Below are 19,067 nucleotides of genomic sequence, written 5' to 3'. Positions count from 1 at the left end.
CGTCGCACAGTCGCCAAGTACCGGATATGATATTGGAGCTAAGATGGCCAGCTGAGACCATAGGCTTACCATCTCCTGTTCCCTGCAATTTCAGTTGCAAATTTTTGCCACTTTGGGAATTGTGAAGCTGCCGTACAGACTGATTCAGGCCCTTTGTCTGCACATTTGTTCTTGCAAATATTGCAAATGTAAATGCGACTGAGAGCTGCGCTAAGTGGTGACTGTTAGGACATTGAGCTATAGTTTATCATTTCATGGCTACAAGGACGTGCAGTGTCACCGTTGCATCCCAATATTTTATTGTTGTCACCAGGTAGCTTTTGCCAAGGCTGTTGGCGGTGTGTCAGGCGTGCATTGAATATCTGACAACGTCGGCACGAATATAAGACTTCCATTTCTTTTTTTTTTTTTTCTTTAAATTAAGCTTAAAACTTCCCCAGGCATGTCCAGCTCCTGCCTCCATGTGACCGAGCATACTGGTGGCATACGGCTAGGTTCACATTACCACTGGATGGCTCTTATGATGGGGTGGCCAGCGAGTGCAACAGATGTTTGTGTCCATTATTTTTTATTTTTTTTGGATGGATTCATTAAATGGATCTGTTGTGTTCTACAGGGAGTCTATCATTAGAAAGATGGCACGCTGGAATAACCTTTAAAGGGCTGTTCTACTCCTACCTTCCATCCATTATTTTTTCCCCGTTTCTTATAAAATCTTTTGTTATGTCACTTATGATGACAAAGCTCTGGCGTTTCCCTGTGTTGCGAGCAATCCCAGCGTCCTAACCTTCCCCTGCCCCGTAGCTGGTTATGTTCACTCCTGTCTTCCTCCGAATCTTCTGCCTTTCGCATGCATTGGTATGTTCCGGTCTCCAGAGAACTACACAGGCCCTGTTCGCTCGTGTAGCAGACCACTGCAAAATGGCGCCATTGCGTCCCATGTATTGTTCTTGCAGCTTCTCCCAAATTTCAGTTTAACGCTCTCCTGCTGTGGCTCCTCTTACGGCTTCTTCACTTTCCATAGATGTCTGTCTGCATTCTACATTGCAGCTCCGTCTCATGAATATCAGACATTTATTCTTATACAGATTAGCAGGTCGGGGTGAATATCTGGAGGTGTCACTCAAGCAATGGGCTCAGAGCTGGGTGATGGGCGGAGAGGGGAAACCTGGCAGAAGAGGACATGTCCCTAAAGCCCACTTTGCGGTAAAAACTGTGAAGTGGCCATGCCGCGATTTCCAAGAATGGGGTGGAATCCTGAATAAAGGAATGGTGCCATTGTGTAGTCCTGAGGCAGTGCTGCGTCACTTGTGCTGATGTCACGGTTTTGACGAGCTCATTGTGGTTTTCTGGAAGTTCAAAGCCAGGGGTGCGTTCAGAGGAATGGGAAAATGTAAAATAATTGGTTTGTACTTTTCCTTCCTGTTGGATCTTTTCGCTGTGGAGTTTTTGGGTTTTTTTTGTCCCAATTGTTTCAATACCAGTTTGCTAAAAGCTTTTGGTATGTGCTGGTTGGAGGGGGCATTCACCCAGTGCAGTTATGGTGCAGTTTAAAGGGATTCTACCAATAAAACACTTTTTTTTTCTTCTTCTCATTGACACATTGGAATAGCCATAAGAAAGGCTATTCGTCTCCTATCTTTAGATGTCTTCTCTGCATCCGCGTTACGTAGAAATCCCAGTTTTCTTCGGTATGCAAATGAGTTCTCTTGCAGCACTGGGGGCGGGCCCCAGCGTTCAAACAGCACTGGGGGTGTCTCCAATGCAGAGAGAACTCTCCAGCGACACCTCCATCGTCTTCAGGAACATTCTTTTCACAGCACTGGCGGTCAAACTTATAGGCTTCAGGCAGAGCTGACTGCGCATGCCCACAGGCCACAAGAAAATGGCTACTTACTGTGCAAGCAGCCCGCCTCCAGTGCTGCAACAGAACTCATTAGCATACCGACGAAAACCGGGATGTCTACGAAACGGTGGCGCGGAGAAGACATCTAAAGGTAGGAGAAGAATAGACTTTCTTAAGGCTTTCATAAGACTTTCTTCATCATTCAGAGTCTGGATAGCGGCGCCCATGGCAGCTATAATGGCCGCTATAATGGCCGCTGTCATCTTTTGTCAAATACGAAATCCAGATAAAAAGAAATTACTCAGGTTCTTAAATGTCCTCCTAGAAATGGTGCCCACGTATTTCATCGCTTACATCACTTTCTCCGCCTTTCCTTTCTCTTTTGTACTTCGATCCTATTTTGATTCAGAACTGCCTCATATATTGTCCTAGGACCGTGATGGCGAATTTATGGCGCGAGTGCCAGAGAGGGCACACAGAACCCTCTGTGGGCACGCACGCTGTCGCCCACTAACTGGGAATCCGGTACAGGACTCCCCATTAGACCGCGGTCACATTTACACATACAGCTGCGTGTGACCTCTTCCCTGACCCAGGTACGTTGACTTAAGTCATCAGCGCCTGAAGTCAGAAAAAGGATGATGCTCTTCGTGGGACTGCGTACTAGGTAAGTAACAGATAATACTATGTGTGGGGGGCTACTGTGGAGTATATAATACTGTGTGGGGGCTACTGTGGAGTATATAATACTGGGTGTGGGGCCTACTGTGGAGTATATAATACTGTGGGGGGGCCTACTGTGGAGTATATAATACTGTGTGTGGGGCCTACTGTGGAGTATATAATACTGTGGGGGGGCCTACTGTGGAGTATATAATACTGGGTGTGGGGCCTACTGTGGAGTATATAATACTGTGGGGGGGCCTACTGTGGAGTATGTAATATTGTGTCTGGGGGCTACTGTGGAGTATATAATACTGTGTGGGGGCTACTGTGGAGTATATAATACTGGGTGTGGGCCTACTGTGGAGTATATAATACTGTGGGGGGGGCCTACTGTGGAGTATATAATACTGTGTGGGGGGACCTACTGTGGAGTATATAATACTGTGTGGGGGGACCTACTGTGGAGTATATAATACTGTGGGGGGCTACTGTGGAGTATATAATACTGTGTGTGGGGACCTACTGTGGAGTATATAATACTGTGGGGGGGGCCTACTGTGGAGTATATAATACTGTGGGGGGGGCCTACTGTGGAGTATATAATACTGTGTGGGGGCTACTGTGGAGTATATAATACTGTGGGGGGGCCTACTGTGGAGTATATAATACTGTGGGGGGGCCTACTGTGGAGTATATAATACTGTGGGGGGGCCTACTGTGGAGTATATAATACTGTGTGGGGGGCCTACTGTGGAGTATATAATACTGTGTGGGGGCTACTGTGGAGTATATAATACTGTGGGGGGGGCCTACTGTGGAGTATATAATACTGTGGGGGGGCCTACTGTGGAGTATATAATACTGTGTGTGGGGCCTACTGTGGAGTATATAATACTGTGGGGGGGCCTACTGTGGAGTATATAATACTGTGTGTGGGGGCTACTGTGGAATATATAATACTGTGTGGGTACCTACTTTGGAGTATGTAATATTGTGTCTGGGGGCTACTGTGGAGTATATAACACTGTGTTTGTGTGTGTGTGTGGACCTACTATGGAGTATATAATACTGTGTGTGGGGGCCTTCTGTGGAGTATATAATACTGTGTGGGGGGACCTACTGTGGAGTATATAATACTGTGTGGGGGGACCTACTGTGGAGTATATAATACTGTGTGGGGGGACCTACTGTGGAGTATATAATACTGTGTGGGGGCTACTGTGGAGTATATAATACTGTGTGTGTGTGTGTGTGGGACCTACTGTGGAGTATATAATACTGTGTGGGGGGGCTACTGTGGAGTATATAATACTGTGTGTGGGGGGGGGCTACTGTGGAGTATATAATACTGTGTGTGTGGGGGACCTACTGTGGAGTATATAATACTGTGTGGGGGCTACTGTGGAGTATATAATACTGGGTGTGGGGGCTACTGTGGAGTATATAATACTGTGGGGGGACCTACTGTAGAGTATATAATACTGTGTGGGGGCTACTGTGGAGTATATAGTCCTGTGTGGGGACCTACTGTAGAGTATATAATACTGTGTGGGGGCGTTACTGTGGAGTATATAATACTGTGTGTGTGGGGACCTACTGTGGAGTATATAATACTGTGTGTGTGGGGGGCTACTGTGGAGTATATAATACTGTGGGTGGGGGCTACTGTGGAGTATATAATACTGTGTGTGGGGGGGCTACTATGGAGTATATAATACTGTGTGTGGGGACCTACTGTAGAGTATATAATACTGTGTGGGGGCTACTGTGGAGTATATAATACTGTGTGTGTGGGGACCTACCGTGGAGTATATAATACTGTGTGTGTGGGGGGGGCTACTGTGGAGTATATAATACTGTGTGGGGACCTACTTTGGAGTATATAATACTGTGTGGGGGGGGCTACTGTGGAGTATATAATACTGTGGGTGGGGGCTACTGTGGAGTATATAATACTATGTGGTGGTCACTGTGGAGCATATAATACTGTCTGGAGGCCACTATGGAGTATATAATGTCTGGGGGCCACTGTGGAGCATATAATACTGTCTGGAGGCCACTGTGGAGCATATAATACTGTGTGGGTGTCACTGGAGCATATAATACTGTCTGGAGGCCACTGTGGAGCAGATTGTACTGTCTGGGGGCCACTGTGCGGTACATTGTACTGTCTGGAGGCCACTGTGGGGGTACATTTTACTGTCTGGGGGCCACTGTGGGGTACATTGTACTGTCTGGGGACCACTGTGGAGCAGATTGTACTGTCTGGAGGCCACTGTGGAGCATATACTGTATGGAGGCCTCTGTGGAGCAGATTGTACTGTCTGGGGTCCACTGTGGAGCATATAATACTGTATGGGGTCCACTGTGGAGCATATAATACTGTATGGGGCCCCTGTGGAGCAGATTGTACTGTCTGGGGGCCACTGTGCGGTACATTGTACTGTCTGGAGTCTCCCTCACTATTTATATCGCACAGTTTCTGTTTTATAGTAGAAGTGATATTAGTGCTAAAAAGAAATAAACCAAAGCTCAGCCCGGACTCACTTGTTGATGAAGCCAATAATCGTGTCCAACCTCTGGTGCTCGGATCTCAGTCTCCTCGGCTGCAGATGGTTGTATAAGGAATAAAGAAGCCTGCAATAATCCAGCACTCCAGGAAGGGGTATAGTCAAGTAAGTTTATTTCATTGGATCCCTTCCTGGAGTGTTGGATATTTGGAAACTTCTTTAGTCCTGATATTAGTCCAGGCTGTAATAACATTGCATGGTCACTAGAATACAGATCTGTGCCAGGTAAATAGTGAACATTAATTGTTCACAAGTACCAAATGCAGAAACCTCGACCTATCGGGACAAAGTTGTTTGTATCATTGAAGGCCGTGTAAAGCCCCAATCACACCACTGTATTTTGCGGGTCCGTAACTGTCCAGTTGTGGATCTGCACAGTATTAAGGTTAAATTGCCGCGGGTTTTGGGTTGCAGTTTGGGCACTGTTATTACCCATTCTACTTGGGCAGCATGTACAGTGCTCCCACAGTAAAGGCCCGCCCCCAGTGCACCCACTGCCCCATCTCCAAATCTACAAAACGGTCATTCATAACAAAGGTATATTATTTATCACTGTAAGGCGCTCTATAACATGATGGTGGCCGGAGGAGATGCTTGGCGGAGGGGATAGACTCTTTATAGCTGGATGTATGGACAAGTGGAAGGATATTGGAGTTTTATTGCCTTCTTGGAATATAGATGGTTCTTAGCCATAGTGACTGTATAATTCGCATCCATTTGTAATCACATTGGGAATTATACTAAGTGCTGTTATGAATTCTCTCTGTCTGTTGCTTAAATTATTGTAAATCAGGTTATAACAGCAGGAGGAATATCTACAATAAATATAAAGCTCTTACTGGATATAAAGCTATCCTTGTAGAGTTATAAGAACAGTCTAACACGTATCTAAAGTTGTCAGCAAGTTTTATTTTTTTCTACCAGCATTTACGACATTTTAATAATTACCTTATCAACAAATTTCTGTGAAATTCTGAGCTGGAATCCACTCCGTGCCTTATTTATTCTTAAATTATTTCTCTATTGCCATCTGAAACCTGTAGACTGCTTTTCACTAGGAGTATGTAAGGGCAAGCTCATGTATAATGCAGGGAAACTTAGGATGCCAGATAGATTTCTTGGCAGCCGTGTGAAAGACGAGATCATCAGCTTTATATGACACCAAGATCACAGTTCTACCTGTATTATTTCCAGATTCATCACCAGATGGGATTGGTATATTTATATGTTGCTCCTTCCAATCCTGTCTTGTAATTTCAACTAGTGACTATTGAATGAATACAGGTAGAGTCTGATCTTTCGTATGACACCAGGATTGCAGTTCTATCTGTATTATTACCGTTAGTTTGGATTGGTATATTTATGTATCGCTTTCCAGTCCTGACTGTAGTTCCCAGTGATGATATCTCCGGACGGCACGCAGGTAGAATCTCATCTTTCATATGACACCAGGCTCGCAGTTCTATCTGTGTTATTTTCAGATGGATCACCAGTTGGGATTAGCCTATTTATAGGTATTGCTTTCTATTCCTGGCTGTAGTTTCAAATAATGATATCTCTGCTCAGAATGGAGGTAGAATCTTCTCTTTCATATGGCACCAGGATTGCCTTTATACGTATTGAAATGCCTCAGAAATAAATCCTCTTCTTTACCTTATACAGGAGCCCATCCACCCAGACTCGTAGCCAAACGCAGTGTACATATGTCAGCTGGCAGTGAAATAGCGAAAACAATAAATGACTGAAAGTGGATATCGGCTCAGCCAAACATTGTTAATAAAGTATAAAGATTTAATAATGACATGGATAAGAAACCCTTTATTTATTACGCTGATTTCTTAAAGGGATCCTATCATTTAAACACTTTTTTTTTTTTTTTCTAGTTGACATATTGGAATAGCCTTAAGAAAGGCTATGCGTCTCCTACCTTTATCAGTCGCCTCCGACCCACCGTTCCGTACAAATACCAGTTTTTGCCGCTATGCAATTGAGTTCTTTCGCAGCACTTGGGGGCAGGCCCCACTGCTCAAACAGCACTGGAGGTGTCCCCAATGCTGCCAGAGAACTCTCCAGCGATGCCTCCATTCTCTGCGTCTTCCGGTTGGGGTCACACTCCGGCGCCTGTGCAGTCGGCTCTGCCATCGGGACGCCAGCAAGAACCGAGTGCACAGGCCGGCGGCCATTATTTTGGAGGCTGCTACGCGTGCATGCGCAGTACACTTCTGTTCTCCATAAAACTACAGAAGCGTACTGTGCATGCGTGCGTACCGGCCTCCAAAATAATGGCCGCCGGCCGGCCTGTGCACTCGGCTCTTGCCGGCGCCCTGATGGGAGAACCAACTGCGCAGGCGCCAGAGTGTGACCCCAGCTGGAAGAAGACACAGAAGAGGCGGTTGCTGCAGAAGATGGAGACGTTGCTGGAGAGTTCTCTGGCAGCATTGGGGACACCCTGAGTGCTGTTTGAGTGCTGGGGCCCGCCCCCAGTGCTGCGAAAGAACTCATTTGCATAGCGGTAAAAACTAGTATTTCTACCGAACGGCGGGCCGGAGGCGACTGATAACGGTAGGAGATGAATAACCTTTCTTAAGGCCATTCCGAAGTGTCAACTAGAAAAAAAAAAGTGTTTAAATGATAGGATCCCTTTAACTGCGTATTGTTTGATGCTGCCATCCTGTGTCACTAGGGTAATTGTAACTATTGTACTCCTGATCTGCACACAAGGGCTTAGTGCTTGCAGATTGATGTTACCTACAGGTTGGTTACAACGAGCGGTAATTTTGCAATATCTTGTTCATTCCACAGCACTACACAAACCACACTACCCCACCAACATCCAAGAGCAAAGAGAGAGAGGTAGAGAAGAAAGAGGGCGATAAATCGAGAGAACGTTCCCGTGAGAGAGAGAAAAAGGAGGAGAAAGAAAGAAAAGAGAGAAAAAGGGTTTGTGTCTTATTCCTTCTGATTTCCCAGTATGACATAGTCCAGAGCGGAATGTGCTGGTTATATGGTCATTACCCTGGGTAGGCAGGATTACTCGTTATGCTTAAAGAGGTGGTCCAGGTTTGTAATATGGATGACTTATCCCGAGGATAGGCCATGAGTATTATATCAGTAGTGACTTGGCTCTTCATTACCAGCCATTAGTACTGCAGGTACCAGTCACTCCAGTCAGGCCGAGCACAGACCAGTCACTCCAGTCAGGCCGAGCACAGACCAGTCACTCCAGTCAGGCCGAGCACAGACCAGTCACTCCAGTCAGGCCGAGCACAGACCAGTCACTCCAGTCAGGCCGAGCACAGACCAGTCACTCCAGTCAGGCCGAGCACAGACCAGTCACTCCAGTCAGGCCGAGCACAGACCAGTCACTCCAGTCAGGCCGAGCACAGACCAGTCACTCCAGTCAGGCCGAGCACAGACCAGTCACTCCAGTCAGGCCGAGCACAGACCAGTCACTCCAGTCAGGCCGAGCACAGACCAGTCACTCCAGTCTGGCCGAGCACAGACCAGTCACTCCAGTCAGGCCGAGCACAGACCAGTCACTCCAGTCAGGCCGAGCACAGACCAGTCACTCCAGTCAGGCCGAGCACAGACCAGTCACTCCAGTCAGGCCGAGCACAGACCAGTCACTCCAGTCAGGCCGAGCACAGACCAGTCACTCCAGTCAGGCCGAGCACAGACCAGTCACTCCAGTCAGGCCGAGCACAGACCAGTCACTCCAGTCAGGCCGAGCACAGACCAGTCACTCCAGTCAGGCCGAGCACAGACCAGTCACTCCAGTCAGGCCGAGCACAGACCAGTCACTCCAGTCAGGCCGAGCACAGACCAGTCACTCCAGTCAGGCCGAGCACAGACCAGTCACTCCAGTCAGGCCAACCTCCGGGCACTGGCCTCATCCTCATTGACGATTCTTTGTTCTGTTCCTGTAATAGCCGGCTGTGCTCGGGTCTACAGATCTGCACCTATTAGGTCCCGCCGAACGCTCGGGACAGCTGATCAGTGTGGAGTCCGGGTGTGAGATCTTCACCGATCGGATACTGATTAGTTCATCAGAATACAAAATCCCTTTAACTGCAGGTCACAGAGGTCTTTAGACTATACCACGGCTATAAGGCCGGGTCACATGATGTCCTATATACCTTTACTATGTATAGCATACATCATGGGATGTATCTGTGTAGCGTGTACATTGGGCAGACTCCATAACTGTGATGTGATCAGTAATCCTGACTGTTATACAATTACTATCTAACATTTACCCTCTCGGTTATTACACAACAGGATCATTCCAACAGCGACCGAGAGGTGAACCAGGAGTCAAAGAGACGCAAAGAAGAGAACGGAACCAGTAAGTGTCTGAGTGTTCTCACTTCTCACAATGCCGTGGATCAGAAGGTCATTTTTTGTCATGTGGAAAGTTGTCGTCGTTTTACTTCTGGGTCAGACGTCCGAGCTCCTGCCATGGGTCAGACGTCCGAGCTCCTGCCATGGGTCAGACGTCCGAGCTCCTGCCATGGGTCAGACGTCCGAGCTCCTGCCATGGGTCAGACGTCCGAGCTCCTGCCATAGGTCAGACGTCCGAGCTCCTGCCATGGGTCAGACGTCCGAGCTCCTGCCATGGGTCAGACGTCCGAGCTCCTGCCATGGGTCAGACGTCCGAGCTCCTGCCATGGGTCAGACGTCCGAGCTCCTGCCATGGGTCAGACGTCCGAGCTCCTGCCATGTAGTTGTAGTTTTAGATTTCATTTAAAAGTCCTTTTTAAGAGAATTTTTTGTGTTCTGGCAATGACTGAGCAGTTATAGCCATCACTAGTCCAATACAATGTCTGGCTGGCCATGGCTTCCTATTCCAGAATGAGAGGGATCGCCTGATCGGGGAGTTAGAGCAGCCGTATACTGCAATGGCTCTCATTGTAAAGGGTTGTCTCCCATGTGATACGCGCGTTACAGTGAGCGGTAAAAGAGGTTTGGGATCACTGGCACTGCTGAGCTGTGCGGTTCTCTGCTGGTCCGCGCCATCGGGTGCGCTGCATTTCTTATTACTAATCACACATTGATAACCTGACCCAAAGATAATCATCACCCTGAAATCCTAAAGACTCCTCTAATGGAATAACTCCTCTAGTCCAAGGGCCCACGCGACAGAAACTCTGCCATCTGCCAGTGGAATCACAGCATTTTACAGTAAGGGCAAAGTGGATGGCATTCTAGGTAATTCCATGCCCACTTTGCAGTAAAAAACACAGTGTGGACACCCCACGATTTCCAAAAACGGCGCAGTTTTGGAAATTGCAGCATATCAATTATGTCTATGGAACCGCTGGCAGTTTTCCCATAGGTAGAATTGTAAGAGAGTCTGCGGAGCAAAACGCTGCAAACGTTCTGTCTAAAGCGCTGCTGGAAGAACAGAGATGCATTGCCGCCGTAGTTTTTCCCGCACCGTTTTTTTTGTGCTGTGGGACGTCCCGTGGGTCTTAATGAATATTTAGGGTTTTCATTTCTTGGCTTCTTACAAATAAATTGCCAGACAGGACAACTGCTAGTTAACACTTTGGGCGGGTTCACATCTGCGCCCGTGTTTGCAAAGTGACTGCCCGTGAGTGTTACGTAGCTCTTGGATTGCTGCAGTGGATGTTATAGATCCTTGTATTCACCTGTAACATTACTTTTACTATGAGAATATTCAGCTCTTAACTGTATACAACCAGGTGCTCTCGCATTTTATTCTTCTACTCCATATATAGTCCAGTGTCTGTATTATATCACTTCTTTTATTACGTGGTCTCTCTTTACACTTATCTGTTTTATTCATGTGACTATAGAAGTTGTTTAGAAGATACAATCTATTTCTCACCGAACATTTCCCCTGTTGTAGGTGGTTCCTCCAAACACAGTAAAAGCGAGAGCCCGTCCGATTCTCCCCGCTCCAATGAGAAGGAACGAAGCAAATCCAAGTCCTCAAATAAAGAAAAGGCAGAAATAATGAAATCCGACAAAATGGAGAAAAGTTCTTCCAGTAGCAAGAAGGTATTTTGTTTTCAGTTTTTATCGCCATCTAATCTTTCATCTATTCTTGTCGTCAGATCTTCCTATAAGGAGGTGCGGAGAAGCGAGACGCGTTGTGTCAGAAATAGTGAGGCCTACTAGAGTGCCTCCTCTCTGCAACCTGGCGGACACTGCTTCTATAGTGCCTCATCTCTGCAACCTGGCGGACACTGCTTCTATAGTGCCTCATCTCTGCAACCTGGCGGACACTGCTTCTATAGTGCCTCATCTCTGCAACCTGGCGGACACTGCTTCTATAGTGCCTCATCTCTGCAACCTGGCGGACACTGCTTCTATAGTGCCTCATCTCTGCAACCTGGCGGACACTGCTTCGCCTCTGATAAATATTCCAATAAAACGTGATCCAATGTGTGATTGTTGTTCAATGAAACATGAAGGCCTACCCCAAATATGAGCCCTAGGAGACAATAATAACATAAGAGCCTTCCTTCTTTTGGGAGATGCGCGGTATAATCTCAGTCCTCGTATTTCTGGGCATCTTATGGTCACGTAATGAAGTGTCATCCAGATCGGACGGAGCCAATGGATTTCTCTAGGCAAAGAAGGAATGTGGAGCCTTAGGGGTTAATGTTATCTGCATAAAGACGATCCTGTGTCTGGAGAAAGGTAATAACACTTCGGCTTTTCCTTTACAGGAATCCAGACACGACAAGGAAAAATCTGAGAAGAAAGAGAAACGCGAGAGCGCTGGAGGAAAAGAGGAGAAAAAACAATATCCTTTTAATGGCGGCAGAGACTTGCTGGGATCTGCACCGGGACAGGCGGCCATTGATGTATTAGAGATCTCGACCCCGGTATAAAACGTAGCAGGTCTTATGGTGACAAATGTTCTGCATTTGATAAAGGCGTTTCCCATCACTGTATACATAGGATATATCCAAGTACCTGACTAATTAGTCGTGGGACCCCTTCTATTTCTGAACGTCAAAGTCCGCTATGTTCCACTTTTATGTGGTTTGCATTATTCCAACATCACGGTTACATTTGCTTCCGTGTGACGTATATATGTATATCAGATTTTGCATTAAAGGGGTTAGCCGCTTAGAATAGCTCTGATTGTGGCCATTAACCCCTCTGGCGCCTCGCTCACCTCCATGTCTGACACTTTCTTTCTCTGTAAATTTGTCCCAATTGGACCAAAAATGCAACTTAACATGAAAACGGATCTGCATAAATTCTAAGTTTTGTTCCTTGACTAATGGCTTACCCATAAATCTTCGGATAAGCACAGATAATGATCATGATTGCTGCGTATGGCAAGGTAAGTCTGCTGCTTCTTGCTATATGGTGGAAGCGGACTGTATATATGGTTAGTTCTGAACAGTCGTACGCTCTATATAATTATAGTCCAGGCCTGACTGATCCCTAGTGTGTATGATGGCGTCCATGCCTGGATTCCCTGATGTGTTTCAGGCTAGGATCACACCTGCACCGGGATTCCTTTCAGGGTTTCCATCCGAATCTGCTTGAGAAATGCATTGGACCCCATTATGTTTGAAGCGGATTGGGTTTCTGTTCTTGGGGTCCCCAAGTTGGCACGAAGAACGGAAACCTCGGCACCGGTGTGAGGGTGTGATCGTAGTATATGGGTCAGCAGTTGGGTTTCGGTTGCCCAATGCCCTTGCTACTACCAGAGGTGTCTGACAATGTCTCTCTACGTTGGCAACGCATCTGCACTTACTGAGCATGCTTGTGAATGAGCAGGAAGGAAGAGGTTAAGAATTTGGCCAACACCCATCTGTATGGACGGCCTAGGCCTTACTGTGTGTGTGTCCTCCAGCATCCCCCTCCTCCCCCTCTCCCTCCCCTCTCCATATATGTGAACGTAACTCACCTACCTAAATGAAGGAAACACATGTCTTTTATTAAGCTTTATTACAAAGTCTCTTCTATTCCTTTATGAGAAGTTCTTATACAATTGTAATTACAATTCAATATTAATATAATTAGTATTTCCTCGCTTGTGACGTGCGCCATCTTAGCACTGCGCTATGGCTTGTAGCGCCCTGAAATAACAGTTCCCGGTCACCGTGCAGGATCGGGCGTTCCCCTTTGATTGGCCAAGTAGGAATCTTAGGGCTTTCTTTTGTGTACTGAAAAGCTAAGGGTAAGTTCACACTGAGTTTTTTGGTCATTGTTTTGAGGCCGTATCCGCCCCAAAATCCTGACCAAAAAGACGGCGCCCATTGAAATCAATGGCAGCCACTCAGGAGTTTTATCCGGTGCCGTTTCTTCCGGCTCCTGGGGAAAAAGAAGCGACATGCTCATTCTTCAGTCGCCTCGTGATTCGGCCTGAAGACTCTCCCTCCTCCGGCCATGCATGGGGCCTAATCCAGAGCGGAGTGCGCGGCGGGGTGACAGTGCAGTGCACCGGCTTTGGGACTGGAACGGTTCTGGTTCCGTCTGAACTTACCCTAATAAGTGATACTGTCTGGGCCTGGGGTGGCTTCAGGATTGTAGTAAGTGGGGATCAGCGAGAGGCGAGTATCTTAGTTTTTAGATGTTTTATCCCTGATAACCCCTTTTTGGGGGGCTGGGGGTTTAAGGTCAGCTCTCCTTAGTATATAGGTAATAAGGGGCAGCCATGTCTGTATACCTGCACCTCTCATACATGTAAGCGCTCTTGTATCTCGGGGTTCTTACCCCTCTTCTACACCTGGATCTTGGTTACTCTGTTATTTCTTACTTTCTTCCTTCTCTCTGCAGCCACACCTTGAATTACTAGCAGGGATCCTGCAGCCGGATGAAGACGAGACGTATCTACCACACTATTGATTGCACAGATATTTCTCCATGAAGAGGCCCAATTGCATCTTCTTAAATTATTATTTTCAGATGATTTTTTTTTTTGTTTTTGTTTTTTTCTCCCCACCATCCAGTAAATGTTGGCGTTGTGCATTACTGTATTTTAATGTGTTGCTCGTTTTCTTATCCATTTATTTTCAGTACATGGCTGAAAGTGTTTACCTATTCCATAATTTTAAGCACAATGTGCTAGAGACAGAGAGTCGCCTCGTCGCATACAAGGTTCCGTTTTGTGTGTACAAAGTTTCTTTAAGTCGTCAGAGAGACAGAATAACCCCCCTCCCCTCCCCCACCTGAAGCTTAGCCATTATTTGCCACCTGAAATGCATTCTTTTTAATTGTTGCAACCGGAAATAAACGATTATTCAACCGTTATTTTGGAATTTACCTCATTGAAGCTGAGTTTTATTTATTACCTTGTATGTAAGGTATCCGGAGCGCAGGTTCCGTGCTAATCCAGAGCAATTGTTTGTATATTGTGTAGAGCGTACCTGAACCAGAGAGCGGGACGTGCGCCCCCTACTGGACGCTCCCCCGACACCAGTCTGTTTTTGTCATCATGTTTCTTTTTTAAATCAAGGAAGAATAAATTAGGATTGAGATCGACAAGTCCGGGAGCTTTGTACCGCCGAACCATAGTGTGAAAAGTTTTAAAGACTTTTTTAAAAAAGAAATTTTTAACTGCTGAATTCTACCAGTGTAAGCTTTTTTTTCTAAATAAACAATAGTTTTCTCAATGGGTCGTAAATCATTGTGTGTATTGTGTCTTATTGTCTAGTTATTATCTGATTCATTGGCGTACGGGGGTGGCGGTAGTACGACGGTATTGGTGCACACGCTTGGGCTGGGGTCACTCTAGCGTTATGTGATGTCCGCTGTGACCGGGAGAGGAGAACGGACTTTACATGACAGATGCAAACGGAGCCCCCTCCATTGGGTGTCCACTGCTTCTGCCTCAATGTAAAAACAAAAAAAAAAAGAACATGGCGGACGCTTTCTTCCATCATGGTTTTTAAGGAAGGCGAGTACTCAGGACTTTTTGATTCTTCAATTGCAAAGTTTAAACAAACTTGATGAAAACCAAGCGTCCATGTTTTTTTTACATTAGAGTCAATGGGAACCGATATGGGGGTCTGTCCGTGCCCGTTACTCCACTGAAGTTAGTGTCTGTTGCTGTCGTCCTATGACAGCGATTGACATTAATAACAGTAGTGTGCACATAGCCTTACAAATGATGACGTGCACAAGACATTGCTTAAAAAAAACAAAAACTGCATTGTGCAGCCATTGTTTCTGTAACTTGCAGCTCCTGGAGGGAAGATCGAGCTGTCACTGACAACGGGACACCCCATAGGGGAAATGGACTGTATATTACTGTCCCTGCCTGATCACTCAGTATACAGCAATGTGCAATATATACTATGCAGGAGGCTGTAATGTCACCCACTGTATCAGTCCCGATGCTCACAGGATTGCAGAATATATGCTAGAGTCATGCTGGTAGTATCGAGGGTCTATTGCAGCCTGGCCTATCTGGTGCTTTGGATGTAATCCAACAAAAGGAATCGCGCACAATATTTAAAAGGAGCTTTCAGGGCTAAAAATCTGATTACTGGGGGTTGGAAATTTAGCTGATCCACAGAGAATGGAACAGGAAGCAAACAGCTCTGTTCTCTATGTAGTGGCCAGACCTGGTATTGCAGACCAGCTTCTATGAATGTGACCTGCACGGACTAGGTCTGCCACTATACAGAGAACAGAGCTGTCTGCTACCTGTTCTATTTTCTGTGTATCATCTGCTGTAAGAACAGCTAAATGATGAGGATGGTGGGTGTCAGACCCACCACACACACACACACACACACACACACACACACACACACATCAATTGGTTCAGACACAAAGTGCAGAGAAAGCACAAGATGGAAGCCGCTAGTATTCCGCCTGTGGTCACTTTGTGTCTTCGTGTTCTGCTGGTATCAAATGTGTAACCACCTTGAATCCTGACATTGTACATTATCAGACATGAACATTCCCTGTGCTCATACAGTAACATAAATAAGAATATACACACATATATGTCAGTCTGATTATTCTGTATTAGATTTTTCTTTCTGCAACCATAAAACAGATGTCCGGTCCTAGTGTGTCCGATTTACTTACGCATCTGGTTTCACAGCGCAATAAATTAGGCTGTGTTCACACTAGAGTCCCTGCTGAGAAACCTGGTCTGGGTGGGGGCCCATGTGTGAGCAGAACTGAATTCTGAATTGAGGTCACTGCGTCATATTGCGGCATGGCCGTATCACTACGGTACTAGCTGCTTTATGTCACTTCAGCAGGGTAACAATCTGCACATTTGGAAGGTCAGTCCGATTTTCTTTCTTTTCCAGCTGATTGTGATCGTGAAGTTTACTCGATCACCGATCGGAATCTGACCGGCAACTCTATATACAGCGACTAAGAGTGAATATAAAACCTGTTCAATATCAACGAAATAAAAGCTGGACAATTGCACTAAATCGAAGGTCGGATTCACAGGAACGGACTCGGTCAAGGAGATAAAGATCAGATATTAACAGAAGAAAAGTAAAAATGGCTTAATCAAAAAAAAATGACATTTTTATCTGGAGATTCTTTTATTACATTTCTAATAAAACTTGAGAATACAAAGCAAATACAAATGTTCTAAAGCTCTCCCAGACCTGATAGACACAAACTGTATGATATAGATATTGGGGTCACTAATACACAAGAACAGAATCAGGACTCCATTAATAGGGGGTTGTGTTACTAAATATGAGACGTCTCTATAAGGCCCCATTCACACTTTTAGCCTCTGTATGATGTATATGATGGAGCAGCTCTCAATATAACTTAGAATACAAGTCTGTACCCCGTTCTGCGCCAATTTTTTCAATGTATTGGGGTGGAATAGTTTGTAACAAATTGACTAATCTACAGTAATGTATATATGTATATGTATATACCTTCTTATACGCTGTATAGTCTGCAGGGATGGGCTACTAAGGCCGGCTCCTCTTATTCTACGTCTTATACATCATTTGTCGTCCACCCTCATCTGCTTCCATAGGAATAGGAAGGACGTTACAGCCATAAGGAAACAAATCTATTGTTTCGCTGAATTTCAGCACATCATAAACGATATTAGGTCGCCATCACAGATCCCTCCATAGCGGCTGCCACGATACTTCAGTGTCTTGTCTACGACGTTCCGTCTTATTTCTATATAATTTATTCCATGTTACCTTCTCTGCGAGAATTGCCCTCAACTGTTCTGGGCCAGATAACCCGCTAACAAATAGAAGCGTGTCAGTAGCTGCCCGGCGTGTAGATTCTCAGCGTGATCGATGGATAATAAGCCTCGCGGTTTGTAGCTCTGCAATTTATTAACACAATTATTTATTTTTTTGCAATGTATTGTGTATGGACATTATGAGAGCAAGTTGGTTGAAGAAAAGTGGAATTGCTGTAGCAAGGACAGCTGCCATATTGTATGCAATGGTGTGACGTCTTCAACCAGCTAATCGGTGGAGCTCTGACCCCTCACCGATATTCAGGACCACCATAGAAGTCTTGGAAACCCCTGAAATACTTGTATGAATGAACGTTTCACACATTACTAACATACTTTGTGTTCTAGTTCATCACAATCTTCAAGATCTTCATCCACTGCCACTGAGTGAGAAGTTTCTTGGTTATGTTCAGACATCTCATCTCCAGTCTTGGTGCCTCAAACCATCAGAAGGAGCTTACACAACCTTCTGGACCCGAGCTCCAGCTACAAGTATTACATTGACCAATGGGACCTCCTTAAGATAAGGGCGGATCCAAAGAAGAACCGCGCTTGACCTGTTATGTTCAATAACAACTCTTTATTCGAAATCCGGATTCAAACACGATGCTTGTACCAACATTTTGGGGTACCTGCCCCCTTTATCAAGTGATGCACGGCAACAAAAAACACACAGCGGTACCCTGTCATCCGAAATGATCTGTCACAAGGGTCACACTGTCCGTCTGACTCTAGGTGGCGTGGTGTGCAAAATGAGCATTTGTATACATGATGAAAGCCATGTCGTAAGCCACACCGTGCTGCTTTCGAACGTATCTTTAGGAGCGCGGTCTGCGCATGCGTGGCTTACCACATGGCTTTCATCATGTATACAAATGCTCATTTTGCACACCACGCCGCCTAGAGTCAGACGGACAGTGTGACCCTTGTGACAGATCATTTCGGATGACAGGGTAGCGCTGTGTTTTTTTTTGTTGCCGTGCATCACTTGAAAAAGGGGGCAGGTACCCCAAAATGTTGGTACAAGCGTCGTGTTTGAATACAGATTTCGAATAAAGAGTTGTTATTGAACATAACAGGTCAAGCGCGGTTCTTCTTTGGATCCGCCTTTATCTTGAGGTCCCATCGGTCAATTTTCATTACTTCACTTCCCTGGTTGGACTGTGCGAAGAACTGCTGATACATATACCTGTTGCTACATCCAACCTTGAGCCCATCTGTCTAACTTTGTTTAGTAGACCAGCTCGGTGTATCTATTTTTAATTGACTCACGCTACCGCTGTCAAAGACTGCCATGGTGCACAGGAAGACAACATTGAAGGTTGGAATGGAGATTGGCCTTTGTATCAGAGGTGATCGCAGAAGACTGGTTTGGGCAAGGTCACAAAGAGGCATTTACAAGGTAATGTCAGACCAGTCCTACTCCTAGGATTATGGTATGGGGTGGTATAGTCTACCCTTTTCGGCAGTGTCCCAGGAGATGTTATTCAACACTCTAGGCTGCATGTTGCACATGGACTAAAGGTGCCACCATGATCTACTGCCTGGACTTGTCTCCCATTGATCTCATCTGGTACCTTGGTCCGCAATTGCTTGATGATTTGATTGCCCAAATGCACAACATTCATTAACAACCTCATTGATCGCCATAGTATGTAAATGTTCATATTTCTGCAATCCTCTCTAAGTATCACTGTATTGAAGTCCAAATGAATAAAGTTATATTATACGTTAGCTTAGAGAGACACCCAAACACACACGACTCTGGTGTATATAGCGGGTTCTGCTGTAATGGAGAGAA

General features: G+C 45.8%; 1 protein-coding gene across 1 annotated transcript in view; it reads left to right on the top strand.

The window, feature by feature from the left end:
• Positions 1 to 14,220, top strand: part of THOC2 (THO complex subunit 2) — an 84,311-nt gene extending 70,091 nt beyond the window's left edge. The window contains exons 34-39 of the mRNA XM_075260618.1: positions 7,885 to 8,022; positions 9,361 to 9,427; positions 10,955 to 11,106; positions 11,781 to 11,857; positions 12,353 to 12,406; positions 13,852 to 14,220. Coding sequence (XP_075116719.1) covers positions 7,885 to 8,022; positions 9,361 to 9,427; positions 10,955 to 11,106; positions 11,781 to 11,857; positions 12,353 to 12,380 — 462 coding nt within the window. The 3' untranslated portion in view covers positions 12,381 to 12,406; positions 13,852 to 14,220. The remainder of the gene's footprint in view (positions 1 to 7,884; positions 8,023 to 9,360; positions 9,428 to 10,954; positions 11,107 to 11,780; positions 11,858 to 12,352; positions 12,407 to 13,851) is intronic.
• Positions 14,221 to 19,067: the final 4,847 nt, after the last annotated feature.

The sequence above is a fragment of the Leptodactylus fuscus genome, chromosome 11 (genome assembly GCF_031893055.1).
Source record: "Leptodactylus fuscus isolate aLepFus1 chromosome 11, aLepFus1.hap2, whole genome shotgun sequence".
Classification (NCBI taxonomy): Eukaryota; Metazoa; Chordata; class Amphibia; order Anura; family Leptodactylidae; genus Leptodactylus; species Leptodactylus fuscus.
This window is presented reverse-complemented; position numbering and strand designations above follow the sequence as displayed.